Raw genomic sequence first — 15636 nt, 5'->3', positions numbered from 1 at the left:
AAAACACATGGTTTCATCCCAAGGTCTGTTAACAGTGGGGGCAATGCGGCCTGCTGATGCTTAAAAAAGCCTCCAAATAAATAAACGTTATAGATTTGACCTGTTTTGCAGACAATTGATTGTACAAAGATATTGCTTGTTCGTGAACCTGACCTGTCCTGAAAGTGCATTTTATAATAATTATATGTCCATGTGAATATATAGGGTTAAAGAGAAGCCAACCGCTCATAGATTCTCTAAAGATATGTTGTATTGACTGCATTGTGAAGTATGTTTTTATTTAATCAGGAAGGAGGTGTGGCAACTTAAATAAGGGCAGTGGAAGCTATGGCTTAAAAAAATAAGTTATATACTACAGATTAAGGGCCTGATTTAGAGTTTAGCGGATGAGTTACTCTGTCACCAATGTGGCAGATATCCTTCTTGCCATATTACAAGTGCCAAAGGATATAATGGACTTGTAATACGGCGGAGGTGATATCCGTCACATATGTGACAGAGTAACCTGTCCGTTAAACTCTAAATCAGGTAACATTTGACGTATGCTTATGTACAATATTTCTTACTAAAACGGTTTATAACAAATTAGGACAATTACTACACTACTTGTTGATACATTGTTTTGAAAACTATTAATGAGCCTGGCATGCTTGGACCATATAACATCTGTGCTCTTTCGACTCTACCTATCAGAATTCAGATTCAATGCAAATCGAGGGCATTGTTCACAAATAGGACGTTATCTCCTCACCTCTGGAGTGACCAATACCAGAGGTATTAGTAAGTCAGAAGGGGCAGCGAAAATCCAGTCCACTGCAAGTTGGACTTTGAAGGACCACTAAGAAATGACGAATTTCTGAGGAAATTGGTAATTATGGGTCTGATTGCACTGGCAATTCCTCATTTTTGCTACGACTTACCCAGTTTTCAGACCCAGATAACTCAGAGTGAAAGAAAACATCTCATAATTCCGAAAGCAAGTGGTCCTCCTCATAAGGGCTTAAATTGCCAAAGTGCCGACCCTGCTCAGCACTGATCATTGTTCTACAACTGACCTTTAGCCTCTTGCAATCCGGAAGCACAAAAAAACTCTTTTCAGAGGTTTCTTATTTAGAGAATCAACTCTCCCCTATCCCTGTAACTCTATAACTCAGTCCTCCCACTACACCTCAGAATTCAGAAAGCACAAGAAAATCATCTTTTTTGTAAACCTTCAACTTCCCTGATCAGCCAAGAATACAAATGTCCGTGAACAATCACCTGTCAAAGTTTCAGATTGATCTTCCCTTCCCTGGGTCAATGGTTTCCAATCACAATTTATATTGCAAAATAGAAAGGGGTGTCTTTTTTATATCTCCCTTTATTTTGAGTTATATTATAAGTTGCAAGGGACTTTGAGACCACAGAAAGGCTTTGCATATCAAGCCTTTAGTCATTAGATGGCTAGGGTTGATGAGCATTGGAATGGACAAGTAGCTCAGCTCGAAGTTCTTTCTATATGTGTGGCTCTAATAAAACAGGATATTTTGTTCACTGGACAACCGAATGGGTGATGGGACTGCTGTAAGGCAGTAAATAGGACTCTGCCGAATCGATAATAGAGCCTTTCTATGAGGCACAGAGTGGCAAATGCTTCTTTCTTGAGAGGAGTGCCTTTGCAGGAGATTTTCAGGTTTGACACTTGATCTCCTCTCCATACTTTTACAAAACATTTTTGCTTTAATTTAGATGCAAGAGCAGAAGACTTGTTTGGTAGTTTAGCATATTTGCAGCTAGCCTGACCTCTGTTATGTTATGGGTATTTGTAAAGCACACTATCACCTGTGAGGGTATCCTGGTGCTGAGCAGGTGTTTGTGCCTAGCCGTGCCTATTGTAGGTAGGTTAATTGAAATGCCAGGTCTTCAGCTTTTTGTGGAATTAAAGAAGAGGGGAGGAGACTTTGATGTGGAGCGGGAGGCTTTTCCATGCTTTAGAAGAGATGTAAAAGAGCGCCTGTCCTCCTGATCTTGTTCTGTTTAAGCATGAGATGTATGCAAGAAGGAGATGCGACTGTTCAGGTAGTTGGGGTCTAAGTTGTATAGTGACTTAGGGCCATGAAGGAACATAGAGGGACCCTGCTCACGTCACTCAGATACAAATAGGATGCAGATATTGGGCAGGCACTCCATGACTTTGAATGGGACTAAGCCCTCAAAATCTCACACAGAGTCTCCTACAACATTTGTTTTGATAGTATCCAATTTACCATACTCCACAGGGCCTACCTCAAACCGCATCAGTTCAACCGCTTCTTCCCCACGGCCCACCTAGGCTGTGCCAGCATATGCCATGGTCCTGTCCCTGTCCTTTCTGCTTTTTGGCAGGCAATCTACAAAAAGCTCCATGGCATAACAGAACTCTTGGACATAGGCACCTGGGAGGCCTGCGCCCTAGGCATAATCAAGCACGGGAAGCAAGTGGTGATCAATGGACGCTTAGCTGCGCATCATTCCTCTCCTTGCTAAGTGTGCTATCACCCTCAATTGGCGATTGCCTAACCCCCCCACATTGGAAGCCTGGCGTAGTGTGGTACAGCGATGGGGGAGGGCAGAGAATGAGGCCGTATGCTTTGAAGAGGTCCAGCATATCTGTAGATGCCTCATCTCCCCGGCATGGGAGGCCCTCCTTGACCATTTTCTCTGACTCACCCGAGATGACGATCTACCCCCATAAATCTGGAGGTGCAACCCTTCGGTGGGTCGAACTTCTCCCTCCTCCCTTCTTCAGACTCCCCACGCCATGCACCCCCGGGGTCCCTTCCCCCATTCACATCACTGTTGCCACAAGTACACCCGCCTGCACCCCGGCACCAACTACACCTCTCATTGAGCAGTGCCCTGGTCCCCACCCACCTCCCAGCTTTTACCTGAATATGCCCCCCCCCCCAAGACACATGTTCTTCACACCGCACCATTTACCTGCCCATGTGGCCAGGCGATGCCCTTGATCACCTGTCGCATACTGGCACACATGTCCTGGACTTCTAATCCCTCTATGCAATGCGACAGTCTCACAGACACTCGTGAGGATACTGTAAATCTTGAGCAGTCAATGTGTCTACTGTTGTATTGTTGAAAACTTAATTAAAACACTTGTTAAAAAAAAGTTGTGTACTTTCTTGAATGTGTGTTTGAGGAGTTTCACACATCAAGCTACCTGAGTTGTTGAGTTCTGTGTGGGAGGTTGAGGATGAGTCTGGCTGCGAAGTTCTGGATGGTTTGTAGTCTTCTAGTGATTTCCTTAGTGATCCCTGCTTAGAAGAGGTGCTCCCATAGTCCAACATGCTGGTGACTAGGACGTACGTTTAAGTTTTCTAGTGTTCCTTGTGAGTCATTGAACCCCTTCGGTGCTGCGGACCGCCCCCGGCCGTCCCAGATGACGGTGGGCGTGTGCGGAGGACGGCTGGGGGGCCGTACGAATCCCGTCCAGTGGCTAATTCGCCCGCACAGCGGGAAAATTAGCACAGCGCGCAAGGGGCTAAAGATCTTCCTCAGCATCTTTAAGGTCTGGAAACAGGATGCAGTGATGTCGTTGACTGGTGTCATCATGTCCAGTTTTCTGTTGGTGATTATTCCGAGGTTCCTGGCTTGGGTGTTGGTGTGGCCACCAGTTGAAGTCCCAGGGTGAGGTGTTCTTTCTGAAGATCACTATTTCTGTCTTGCCAGTGTTGAGCTTGAGACAGTTGACTTTCATCCATTTAGCAACTGCAGTCATTCAGGCACTAAACTTATTTCTTGTTTAGAGGGCTTGTCTGAGAGGGGGAATATCAGTTGGATGTCGCTGACGTAGGAGAGGATTTTGATGTTGTTTGCAGATGACAGTCTTAGGGATCAATTATGCGTTGAAGAGGATGGGGCTCAGTGATGAACCTTGAGGCACTCTATAGATGTGTTTGCAGGCTTGCGAGGAGTAAGATGCCAGGCGGACAGCTTGTGTTCTATCTGGTAAGGAGGAGCAGATCCAGTAGAGAGCGGGTCCTTGGATGCCAAGCTCATGCAGGTGCCGGATGAGGTGTGAGACCATGTCAAACACTGCAGAGACATCCAGGAGATGAGGGTTGCCATGCCTCCTCTGTCAAGGATCCTGCAAATGTCGTTTGGGCAGAGATGAGTGTTGTTTCTGTACTTTGGTTAGGCATAATTCTGGACTGCGTGGCGTCGAGAAGCTAGTGGTCACCGAGGCGGTAGGTGAGTTGTCAGTTAATTTCTATAAGACCTTCGTCAGGTCTCATAGGATGGAGATCAGTCCGTAGTTGGAAAGTGCTGCTAGGTCAATGGGTGGTTTCTTGAGCAGGATTGTGATGGTAGCATGTTTCCAGGGGGCCCCTGAGTGGATGATCTTCATGGTACAACAATATTGAGGGTGGTGACAGCAGGTCTCGAGGTCAAGGTTCGATCTTCCGATGTGATGGGAAGTTGAGTCGCAATGGTAACTGGGGTCCGGTTGAGGGTCAAAGTTCCCATATATGCAGGTCATTTTTTACAGAAGAACTCTGAGAGCTTCTTGTAAATGTCTTGTGAGGGGGAATTGTTGCTGGAGGAGGCAGGAGAAGTGGTGAAATCTTTGAAGATGGCAAAGATTTCCTTGCTGCTGGCGTCAATTCGATCTGCAAGAGCTGTGCGCTTAGTATTTCGTATCTGCAGGTGGTAGTGTCTTAGGGCTGATGTCTTTATCTGTGGTGCCTTGTCTTGTTCTCCATTTGCGCTATAGTTGCTTATAGTGGTGTTTTGTCATCCTGAGTTCCTTTGTGTACTAGCTGGCCTGTGATCAGGTTATGCCATTGAGTTGCACCTAAGGAGAGCTAAAGTGTGAGTGCATGTTGGATTTGGCTTTCGTCAAGTTGCAGGTGCACTAGGCCTGGTGGCGGTGAGGGTAGAAACCCGCTCCTCTTCTGTCATGCTTTCCCTGCTCAGGCAGGCTGTTCTGCTGGTGATAGGTCTGTGGTGGTGCTGGGTGTGTGTGTTGAAACTGGCAAGTGTGTGGTCTGTCTAGGTCATAGTTGCTGGCTTGTCCACTATGATGATGCTGATTTTTGCCCGGTGTTGTAGGTGAGTCTGGTAATGTGCTGGGTGAGGACAAGGTTTTCTAGAAAGGCCGTTGAATTCGAGTCAGTGTGGTCTTCTAGGTGAAAGTTCAGGTCTCCAAGCAGGATGACGGGACTGGTGTTGATGATTAAGGGTGTGACAAAGTCCATGTTGTAATTTTCAAAAATGGTGTTGGGTCCTGGTGGGCTGTATACAAGGGTTCCGCCCAAGAAGAAGTTGGCTGTGATACGTATCTTGAATGTGAGATATTCCATGTAGCTGGAGGAGGTGTCCGAGTAGGTGTAGCAGCTGATGGTATCTTTGAATATGAGGGTGACTCTACCTCTGGGCTTGTATTGACTGTCTTGCCTGGTGATCTTGTAACTGGCGGGGATGGCTATAGCGATGTCTGGTGCAGAGGTAGATTTTAGTTCATGTTTCCATGGGACAGAGCATGTCCGGAGTGTGGTTCTACAGTAGATCCGATATCTCTGTCGCGTGTTTGGTGAGTGAGTGGGTATTGAAGAGCATGCATGCAAGTGTGGTGTATTGTGTGGGTGGTGTTTGGTCTGTGTGAGCATGAGCATGTGGCTGGTTTGTGTAAGTGTGGGTGAGTGGGGATCTGGGTGGTGGTGGTGTGGGAGTGTTGGATTTGTCATGTGGGAGAGTGCAAGTGAGCTTACAGGAGGTGCATTGGAATGTTCCTTCTGTTTTGTGTGGTGAGAGTTGGCAGCTGTGTGGCGAGCGGGTTCTGGGGTTGAGAGCACACAGGAGCATAGCAGGGTAGTATAGGTAGGGGGAGAACCAAGGTTCCTGGCCCTGGGCATGATTTAGGTGCGGACAGGCAAAGAGGGACTGCAGCTGCATTAAATAGGTGTGGGGTGGAACATGAGGTCGCATGGGGGAAACCAATGATGTCACTTCCTGTGCAGATGGATGGTGGGCAATTAAGTTATCTTGCTTAGCTTTTTCTTTTAAATATGGTTTTGGTGGGAAGCCAGAGATGTCACTTCCTGTACAGATGGATGAAAATAATAATAAAATAATAATAATACCTATTTGTAAAGCGCAAAAATATCACCCCCCTTAAGGGTTTTAAGGTGCTTGGGGCCATTAGGGAGATTAAGTGAGCAATTGCCCAGACTCACATGATGCTGAGCTGAGCTGCCACAGGAGTTCGAACCATGAGCCCCGCGCTCCAGAGTCAGCTGCTCTTGCTGCTACGCTACACCTCTCTCCATGATGAGAAATCCAGTGATGTCACACCCTGGGCAGATGGATGATGATAAATCCAGGGATGTCCCTTCCTGTGCAGGTGGATGATGATAGAAAGTGATGTCAATTCTTCTTCAGATGGGTGATGGGACAACTGTTGATACGAGAATGTCCCCCCTACATGACCTCAACCCGGAGTTAATCCATATGTTTTTGTGTCCAGCATGCACAACAACTGTGAGCATGCCGAGGCCTGAAATGAGTAATGGTATTGCTAATCAGATAGGATTCTGTGATGGGAGGGTGCCCCAAGCATGCCCTTCTTCCACATAGGACTGCTATCCATGTAACATCTTTCAGATTCTTGGTGTTGGTAGCAGCAGTTCTTATTTAAATAAGTAGGGTCAAACAGGAGCTTTCTTCTCTGTTCCTGGTAATACGTGTGTAGCCTATCTAAGTTGCACTGTAAAATTCTGCTGAAGTGCTACAACTGGATCCTCGTGTGGGCATCCTTTGTGCGTGGTGTATGAACGCCGAGAGTAGAAGTTGACTGGTACTTAAAGACACGTATGCCATAAGAAATGGAACAGTGACCTATTGGCAGTGGTCTGCTTGATTATTCCTCCCTGAGCACTCCCATTAGATTAGATGGTGGGTGTGAGCTGTTGGCGACCTTTGTAGTGCATAGAGGACCATTCTGTCAGGGCCTGTTTTTGTCTCTCCCTCTCCCAGGAATGTTAAACTTAAAAGGGGATGGCTCCCGGGTGTCTTCTCTTCACTCCTGATTGTGCTCATTCAGACACATCCCTCACCCACACCCTTCAGTGGAACCATCAACTGGGAACAAAGACTGTGTTCTCTCTAGAGAGAAGGGATTACACTCTATGAGCAAGCCACCTTACTTTGGTTCCAGAACAGTGGAATCGATATTCCCCATTCAGAAACTGCCTATAGGAAAAAGGCTAACAGCCACATGCATCAAAGTGCCCATTTGCGATTTCTTAATTTCGAAAATTAAGGAATCGCAATTAAGAAATCGCAAATTGGTATGCATTAAGAAATCGCACTTTTATTTGCGATTTCTTAATTTTCCTTAATTGCGATTCACAATTTTCGAATCGCAATTAAGGAATCCCTTCCCATTGATTCCTTTGGGCCAAAAGGCCCATAGGAATGAATGGGAAGACAATCTCAATTTGCGATTCGCAATTAGCTAATCGCAAATTGAGATTGCGATTTCAAGGGTGCAGGGGTGTCCAGAGGACACCCTGTTGCACCCCTGAAATCAATCTATGCACATATGTTGTGCACACACATGCCCTAAGGGCATGTGTGTGCACAACATGACAGTTTGAAAAATGCACAAAATTGCATTTTTCTAATTTTTCGCAAATTACCATGAGGTCCAACCTCATGGTAATTTTTTCCTCTTAATTGCGAATTCGCAATTTTTTTAAGTGTCATGCATTGCATTTAAGGAATCGCAAATTGCGATTCCTTAAATGCAATCGCATTTTCAGAAATTGCAAAAAATTGCGATTTCTTGTATTTTTTGTTTATGCATCCCAAATAGTGATTTAGGAACGCAAACGGCCGAATTTTGCGATTCGCACTGTTTGCGATTCCTAAATCCTTTGATGCATGTACCTGTTAAACTGTTAAAAAAAAAGGTTCAAGAAATTCTCACTAACCAGAAAGGGTGTCACTGTCCAGTGTCAGTGAATTATTGTGATGAATACTAGTGTCGCTGACAGCCCATCTCCCAGAGGTGATGGCCCATGACCTGGAAGTCTGCATCTACCACTGGGAGAGGGCTGTGGGTCTACCTTGCTAAAGGGCCTGCTTGGCCTGTTAAGAGATGGGAATGAAGAACACTCCAGTATGAGTAAGGCTGCCTGATGGAGAAGACCAAGTGCATTGGCAAGGAGGAGGGAACTGCCCAGGACTGTGGACGGATAAGGTGGACTTCGCAGGAGCAGACTCAAGCACTTGAATGAGGTCTCCATGCATCGCCATAATCCAATCGGGTGTGCTACACCAAAGAGAAGCAAGAGAGTTTTACAGTTGTCCACTGTCACCCTAACAAGGGGATGTCGCATGAAGGTTCATAGTACTCGAGTGGATCTTCTACATAATTGCATGTGGCATGCTGCGCTTGACAGTAAGTAAGAGAGTATGGCCTTTGTCGCTACTCTCCTTTTACTGATGGGGCATTACAGGAGCGTATCTGAATACTGGACTATGTCTCCGAGCCATAGACTGGAATTCTGTACCGACAAAGACGATCTTGAGTGTGGCCCATGGTCTTCCTGCTGTGTCTGAGGATTTGCAACTCATGCCGCCTTGGTCATTTGACCTCAAACTGACTGGAACGATGACTCAAGGGTGCCTCTTAACCATTTGAGTGGGCATTTTTAAATGGGCCTGTTTGTGCCGCCAGAGCTTACTGCTGCACCCGCAGTCTGGCTGTGGCATCTGGAGATTCCTCTGCACCATCAGAAGAAAGGCGGGTATATCCCGCTGACAGTATTCCATGGGAAGGACCTCGCAGTGGGTTTCTGCCACCACAACAGCAGGTAAACCTTAACTGAATTGCATCTAAGCTGACACGGGAGCCAAGAATGGAGACCGGGATGTAACCGAGATCAGGGGCCTTAAATACTGAGCTCCAGATCATAGACACAGCAATCTGCTTGCACTTTTACCATAAGCCTGAACCGTGATTTTACCTTGCTAATTACGTTAGTACCTTTTCTGTAGTGAAGTCATTAGAACCAGGTGCCTCAGTTTATATTGGGTGATTGTCGAGCACTGAGTATCTGCCCCCGAATCAATCTCCCTGAGAGCCTTGGGCAGCTCGCCCTTCTGCCCAGCCCAAGAGAGTCAAATGTTGAAATGTGACTTGGTGCATGTTTTCAGAGCCATAGTAGTCAGTACACGGGGCAGGAGTGGTTAAACGCGGCCTAGCCACCTAAGTTGTAGCTCCGTAGTACCTGCTTGGGCTGGGACCTCTGAAAGTGTTTTACCAACATCTTTCTGTTTATTTGAGGCGCTCTAATCCAAAATTGTTAGGTACTGCTGTGAAATGTTTCAAAGCTAAGTAATCTACACTGCAGGAGATATAGTATAATGTCTGTTACAAGGAGTTATTACAACTTAACTTTGGTCATGTTGGCTCTGATGAATAACCCCTTTCCCTCTGCCAATTTACACTTTACCATGAATAAGAAGTGCAGCAAAGGTTATGTTCTGTTGACTTGCAGAACGGGTGGGTATCCTCGCGCTTAGAGAAGGTCTATGGAAGATGAATAATTGCTTGGCCAAGTATCTTCTAGAGTCTCTGAATTTCTGGTGCCAACTAAGCTGATAAGTTCTGAAACAGAAGGGGTGGGTAGGTGGCGCCATTTATGCAACCAATGTCACTGTTATTGAACACGAGTGATGCCTCAACACGCCTGTTTGAGAGAAGTGGTGCAAATATCCAAATGTTTGCCTACTGCTAGAAAGATTTCATAGATAAAGATTTTGCAAAGAGAACACTATTCATCATAACCAGCGTTACTGAAGGTACATTACATCTTTGTTCTCATTTTATATCGTACTATGTAAAAAAAATCTGAAGCGTTGATATTTACAACTGTTGAAGCTGGAAAGTGTAGCAAGAGGTATAAGCTAACCCAAAGTAACCTTTTATATCAGCTCTGTTTTTAGCACAGGACTCCCAGGTTTGCGTTTAATCTGTGTACTCTTCATAGTATTTTAATAGACATTTTTATGAGTCCAGACCACATCTAAAATCCAGGCAAACGTTTCCATTTTAGGCATATGTGGTGTCTGAATGTCCTTGCCTTTTCTCCTGAAGTAAAGATATACATATTTTTGCAGATCTCTGTCGATGGCTTCCGGTGCGTGGCTAGTGGCTGCTGTAACCTTCAGCATCTTAAAATCGATGATATGGTAACTCTGACGGACAGCTGCCTCTTGGTAAGTGTCTGGGGAACCACCTATATTTAAGAATAGGTTTATGGGCATTGTGCCATTTCTGTGCTTGGTACCGTAGCAATTTAGGCTCTTCTGTTGCGGTAATAGTCAACGATCTTTTCTTTCATTCGGATGGGAGGCTGGTTTCAAATACTTCCACATGGTTCTCTCAGTCTGCCACGGCGCTAGAGTTGACTCACGGTTTCCAAAACTCGAGGAGCAGTTACCACAGTCACAGTTTGTGTTCTACAGTGACAAATTGCTGAGCTAACATTTTTGCAAAGCCTGCTCTTGTCTTTATTCAAGTAAATTAAATGATTTAAGGGCATGTATAAACAGCTCTATTATACATATTAAAGGAACAGACAAATTAGCAGTCATCTCTGTGAATTTCCCACTTTTCCTTAAGTAATTATGCGTGACCTGCTGTGGCTCATAGGCTGTCATTTTTACAGGAGCTGTTATGTATATTAGTCTCGAAAAATGACATTGTAGCCCCAATTAACGTATGTAATTCAAACTCCACCCACTCTTGTGACCCCTGGGAAACATTTAGGATATTTAATCTTTAATTCCCGTGGCCAAAAATATTAAATCCACTGTTTCCTTTCTCACGTTGTAGAGACGTACCGTATCCACGAACGTGTCTCCCCGTCTCGTTCGGTATTTAAACAGCTTCCAGATGGAAGATGAAACTGGTCAGGTGCCAGATGTAACGTTTCATCATGGCTGCAAGCATCCAACAGCGAGAAGGGGCCAGTGGTCCTTTCCACTTCACTCATCTGGAGAGTTTACTCTCTGGCTAGCGTCGCTAAAAGTTCTTCCCAGCTGATCAAAAAGTGCAGGCAGGAGCCATGTTAGACACATTCTGGTGTGAAGTTTACTTTAAATAAAGCTCACCTATGACGTCACACATAGATTTCAGCAGAAAAATTACCCCCACTCCCTCAAGACTTAATTTGTCTGTCCATGCCATTCCTTTTTGAAATATGAGAATCCATCTGCTTTTTCACTTGGTTGCGTGGATGTAAAAGATCACTTTAATTCAAACCACATTACAATCCAATATGAATGTATGCGAAAAAAACAAAAGCCAGAGGAAACAAAATACAAAACGACTTTTTCTTAAAAATCTGGATGTCTGAGAAAACAGCAGTTGAGAAAACATGATCAAAGAGTAACAGTAAGTGAGGATTATGAACTACGGAAGGCCTGAGGAGGAGGATGCCCAGGAAGCTAGAAAGAAAATAAACCATAAAATGAAGAAAGAAAGATTAAGGCAGGAAAATAAGTACAATATTTGGGGTTCGATGAGGGAGAGGGAATACAAGTGAAACAGTAATGAACAAAGGAGTGATTAAGGGTCGGCGTCCATTGGCTCCATAGAGTTTAATGGGGGTTATACTGGCAGAAAATGGAAAATAAAGCAAAGAAGGGCGAATTACCAAGAGGACAGATACGGGAAAAGTAAAATATTGACAAACGGGGATACCATGCTTTTTTTTAGAAAAAAGCTTGACAAAGAGTAACAAGAATAAACGTGTTGAAATGAAATGTAACTTTACAGTAGATGTGTTGTAGTAGAAAGAATCAGCAATTATGTTTTTTATTCCCATTACCCATCTGCACAGGTAATAACATCACTGGAATGGACCAGGGCATAGCAAAATAGTTGGACTACTTGAATGTAGAAACCCTTATTTGATGGTGTTACCTACGTGAAAGTATTTAGAAATATCCAAGCACAAGCAGTATTATTGAGAAACACTGCCTCTGAGGGTGCCTTGAAGTAAGAGTTTGTGAATGGATATTGAAGCGAAGAGTAGTACATTAAACAATTTCATCTTTAGTTCACAACTTCCAAAGTAAATTTAAGTGGAATTGCGAGAGAATAAATAATTTCACAGAGCAATTTTTAGGTCTCGGCCTAGCGATACACTGCGCAGCAGTGTTCGCGCAGCCAGAGTCCTTTTGTACAGGTTTTTTAAAATGGACCTGGAAATTCCACACGCTCATGCGTGTTCATTTCCTATGGTCCATTTTGATTGGGCCTTGCGTGCGTGTTGTTTTGTAACAGAACACGCAATAGGCCATAGGCGGTCGCGTAGCTCCGCCCATGGCCTATTGGTGTCTGTTATGCGCACCAAAGCCCATATGTTTTCAATTATTATGCCCAGACACGGTCGCTACAATTGAAAACATATGCCGTGAGTGGCGCGCGCACCACTTGCTGCGTTTTTTTTCTCCACCTTTCCGGCTGTGCTCACTGTGTCCGAGATTATATAAATCATAACATATGGGGAGATCACAGAAGTACTTGGTAGATGCAGGTGTTATCAATAGCAGCTTCATAACAATATCCGTTTTAATGCATTCTGGTATGGGTAAATTGTATTTATATAGCGTTTGCTCGCATAATTTAATTATAAATACAAGCCTCCATGTCCCCGCATTAAATGGAAAAAACCCAGCCACTGTAACACGGTTTGCTTGTACCAAACTGTCCATATGAGTCACACATGGGTATCCAGGCGTCACATGCAGACTGACACACTGAGACCTGCCACGCAGATGCCAACAGCAGACTTGGCCGCTCTGCTGGTGACGTCCCCCGGGGCCCACGGCACCCACCCTTGGTATTGCCTTCACTCTCGGCGGCCCGGCCTCCCCAGCCCCCTGCTCGGCACCTGAAGTCCTTGTCGCTGGAGCCCATCTTCTCCAGGAGGCCACAGAGCTGGTATGACGTGCCGCTCATGTTGAGGCCGGAACGGGGTGCCGGGACCGAGAGTCCGCTTCGGAGAGTCGCACCGCCCGGCTAACATGTATGGCAGGCGCCCGTCAGCAGCCACCTTGTCCTGCAGGAAGATCCTCTGCATGCACAGTGACACCCGTGCACGTTAAGCAGTCCCCTGCACGGTCACTGCCCTAGATTGCAAGGTAAGCAGCTCTCAGCACGTGCAGTGCCATCTATTCTCGTTATACCGCCCTGCCCTGCATACAGAAGTCCACCCTCTGAAAAACCCCTGTGTTGGACTGACGCGCGCTCGGCTCACCTGAGGAAGAAGAAGTAGCCGTCGTCCTGCAGCACGGTGTGCGAGTGGCACGAGAAGTAGCCGAGGACGGTGAGGTTGAGTCCGGATCCGGCGGGTACCTCCAGCATGCATTGCCCCAGGCCTGGTCGCACAGTAACTCCACCTCGGCGGAGTAGAGCAGTCCCCCGCGGAAGGACGGCAGCTGCCAGGGCAACTGGTTGTGGGCGCTATACTGCTCGGGATGCAGTGCTAGCACCTGTGTGTCATTGATGATCTTGGCAAGCTCCGCCCTACAGCCCTCGCTCAGTGGTTGCCAGTCCGAGGGCAGCTGACATCCACGGCCGGAGGGTATGCTGAAGAGCAGTAGCAGCAGCGCGGGGAACATGGCTGAGCTGGGAATAGTGCAGGACACCATGAGCTTGGGTAGGCAGCAGGGTCACGGGCAAGGGAGAGCGCCTTTGAATGAGAGCCACTTCAGCATCGCACCATGTGCGCGTTGCCTGCCTCTGACCATCCTGGTGCTGCTAGAAAGCCATGCCCAGCCCCCTCCGCTGCAGGGTGCCCTGCTCCCCGGGCACCGCTCACCACTCTGCGCTGCGCCACAATCCAGCACCCCCGCCCCTCCTCGGGGTACACTCTCCGCTTCCCTGCCTGACATCACTGCATGGGGGCGCCGGGGGAGGGTCCGACTGACCCTCAGTAGCTGAGGAACAACTCCGTCACCTCTTTCCCTGCGCCAAGAGCCGCCTCCCACGAGTCCCAGAGCACATCAAACTATTACCAGGCTACAGCCAAAAGGTTAGCTCATGCACTTAGATACTTTCATTCTCCCCACAGAAGTGATTTCTAACCACTACTGTGACGGCCTCACGACATTTCGTCCAGTTGAATTAAAATGGGTACCACAGGCCAGTAGGGCCCCTCGTACATGAATAAATACAGATTTGACACTTTTAAATATTGGATGTGGTTATGAAAAAAACATCTCTGTCAGAGTGGTTAATTTGTAGAAATAGAAGTGTCAGGGCTCTCGTGAGGAGACCTCTTGCATCAGCCCATTTCCACTGTTAGCGCCGCATAAAACAGAACCAACTGCTAACCAAGAAAGTGGGGAGAGGATATGGCCTAATGGCCAGAGCTGCAGACCGGTGTGTGCAGGCTGGTAACTGGCAGGCAGTTTGCATACGTCACTCTCATGCATTTCTGCAGTTAAGTGAACCGTATGCTGTGTGTAGGCTGCATTACCCCGAGGCTGTTCTGCAGCCTGCTGACTGACTTGCCGCGTGCTTTCATTACTGGCGCGCGGTTGTGTAGTCCGGTGAATGGCATGCAGTGCGCAGGCGCTGCCCTGGGCCAGTTTTGGGTCACCGGTCCTCAGTGCTGCCTGTCTGCCCCTCTCATTCATGCTGCTCGCACTCCTCTATGACAGCTCCTGAAACTCGCCGTTTGCCAGCTGTCCCTTCCTTCACACTAAAAGTCCCTGCACAATTTTCATCTCTCGGTCTCAGACTGGCAAAAACGAGTTTATAATACCCTTCGTCACTTTCAGTGCGCCTGAGAAACAGCTGACCCCACCTTCACAATAATTATTCTGTAACAGCCATTTCCTCTGCGAAGCCAAAACCATGTTTTCCTTTTTTGTTTGCTGTGTGAAAACCGTGTGCAGGGCAGGGCAGATCCCCGCAGACCAACTCGTTACTGGCACATTTTAAGCAATCTTTGTCGTCATTTCTTTGCATTGTTTGAGCCCCCAGGAACCCGTTCCTTGCCATCCGTTCATGTGGTGTTGCTGCTACGGTTGACTTGATGGCACATACATCCCTGTCCTCCACGCGCAGCAGCGCTCCCGGAGCCATGCCTCTTAAGAGACCAGACAAAATTAATATACTGCCTGTCGCTAGGGCTGTAAGTGGGATGAATAAACTGGGGGGACTCAAAGGGATGTGTCCGATGTAATTAAGGGTGTGGTTTAATGACACATAAGCTAAAAATCGGTGCTTAGCATAGTGTGCCGCCCAAAGGGTATTTTGCTGCTTCTGTTTTGCATCCAGATGTATAATACAACACGTAACATTGCACCTACAGCGAGCCAGTGAGGCTTTATCAATGGTTGTTAGTTGCATAAGACAAATCTGCAAACACTATTGCTTCGTTGTATATAACGTGGAAAATGCTTCAGTTCTGAAATGATGGGATTGTGAAAGAACTCTAGCCAGTCTCGTTGAAGTTACATCAAAGGCAGTGGAGGGTGGCACTGCTGCATAGTTCCATTATCGGCGCAGGATGATCCCCACCCGCACCAAAGTAGAAAAGGCATGCATAAATAAATACACCACACAACTTT

General features: G+C 46.5%; 1 protein-coding gene and 1 long non-coding RNA gene across 2 annotated transcripts in view; one reads left to right on the top strand and one right to left on the bottom strand.

Annotated features, from left to right (window-relative positions):
- Positions 1–15636, top strand: part of FBXL13 (F-box and leucine rich repeat protein 13) — a 1354404-nt gene that overhangs the window by 882763 nt on the left and 456005 nt on the right. Inside the window, exon 13 of the mRNA XM_078679367.1 lies at positions 10165–10263. Coding sequence (XP_078535493.1) covers positions 10165–10263 — 99 coding nt within the window. The remainder of the gene's footprint in view (positions 1–10164; positions 10264–15636) is intronic.
- LOC144822187 (uncharacterized) overlaps positions 1–15636 on the bottom strand; it is a 534981-nt gene that overhangs the window by 63478 nt on the left and 455867 nt on the right. The window lies entirely within an intron of this gene.

This window comes from Lissotriton helveticus, chromosome 1_1 (genome assembly GCF_964261635.1).
Source record: "Lissotriton helveticus chromosome 1_1, aLisHel1.1, whole genome shotgun sequence".
Classification (NCBI taxonomy): Eukaryota; Metazoa; Chordata; class Amphibia; order Caudata; family Salamandridae; genus Lissotriton; species Lissotriton helveticus.
The sequence above is the reverse complement of the archived record's forward strand: the minus strand, read 5'-3'. Positions and strand labels throughout refer to the sequence as shown.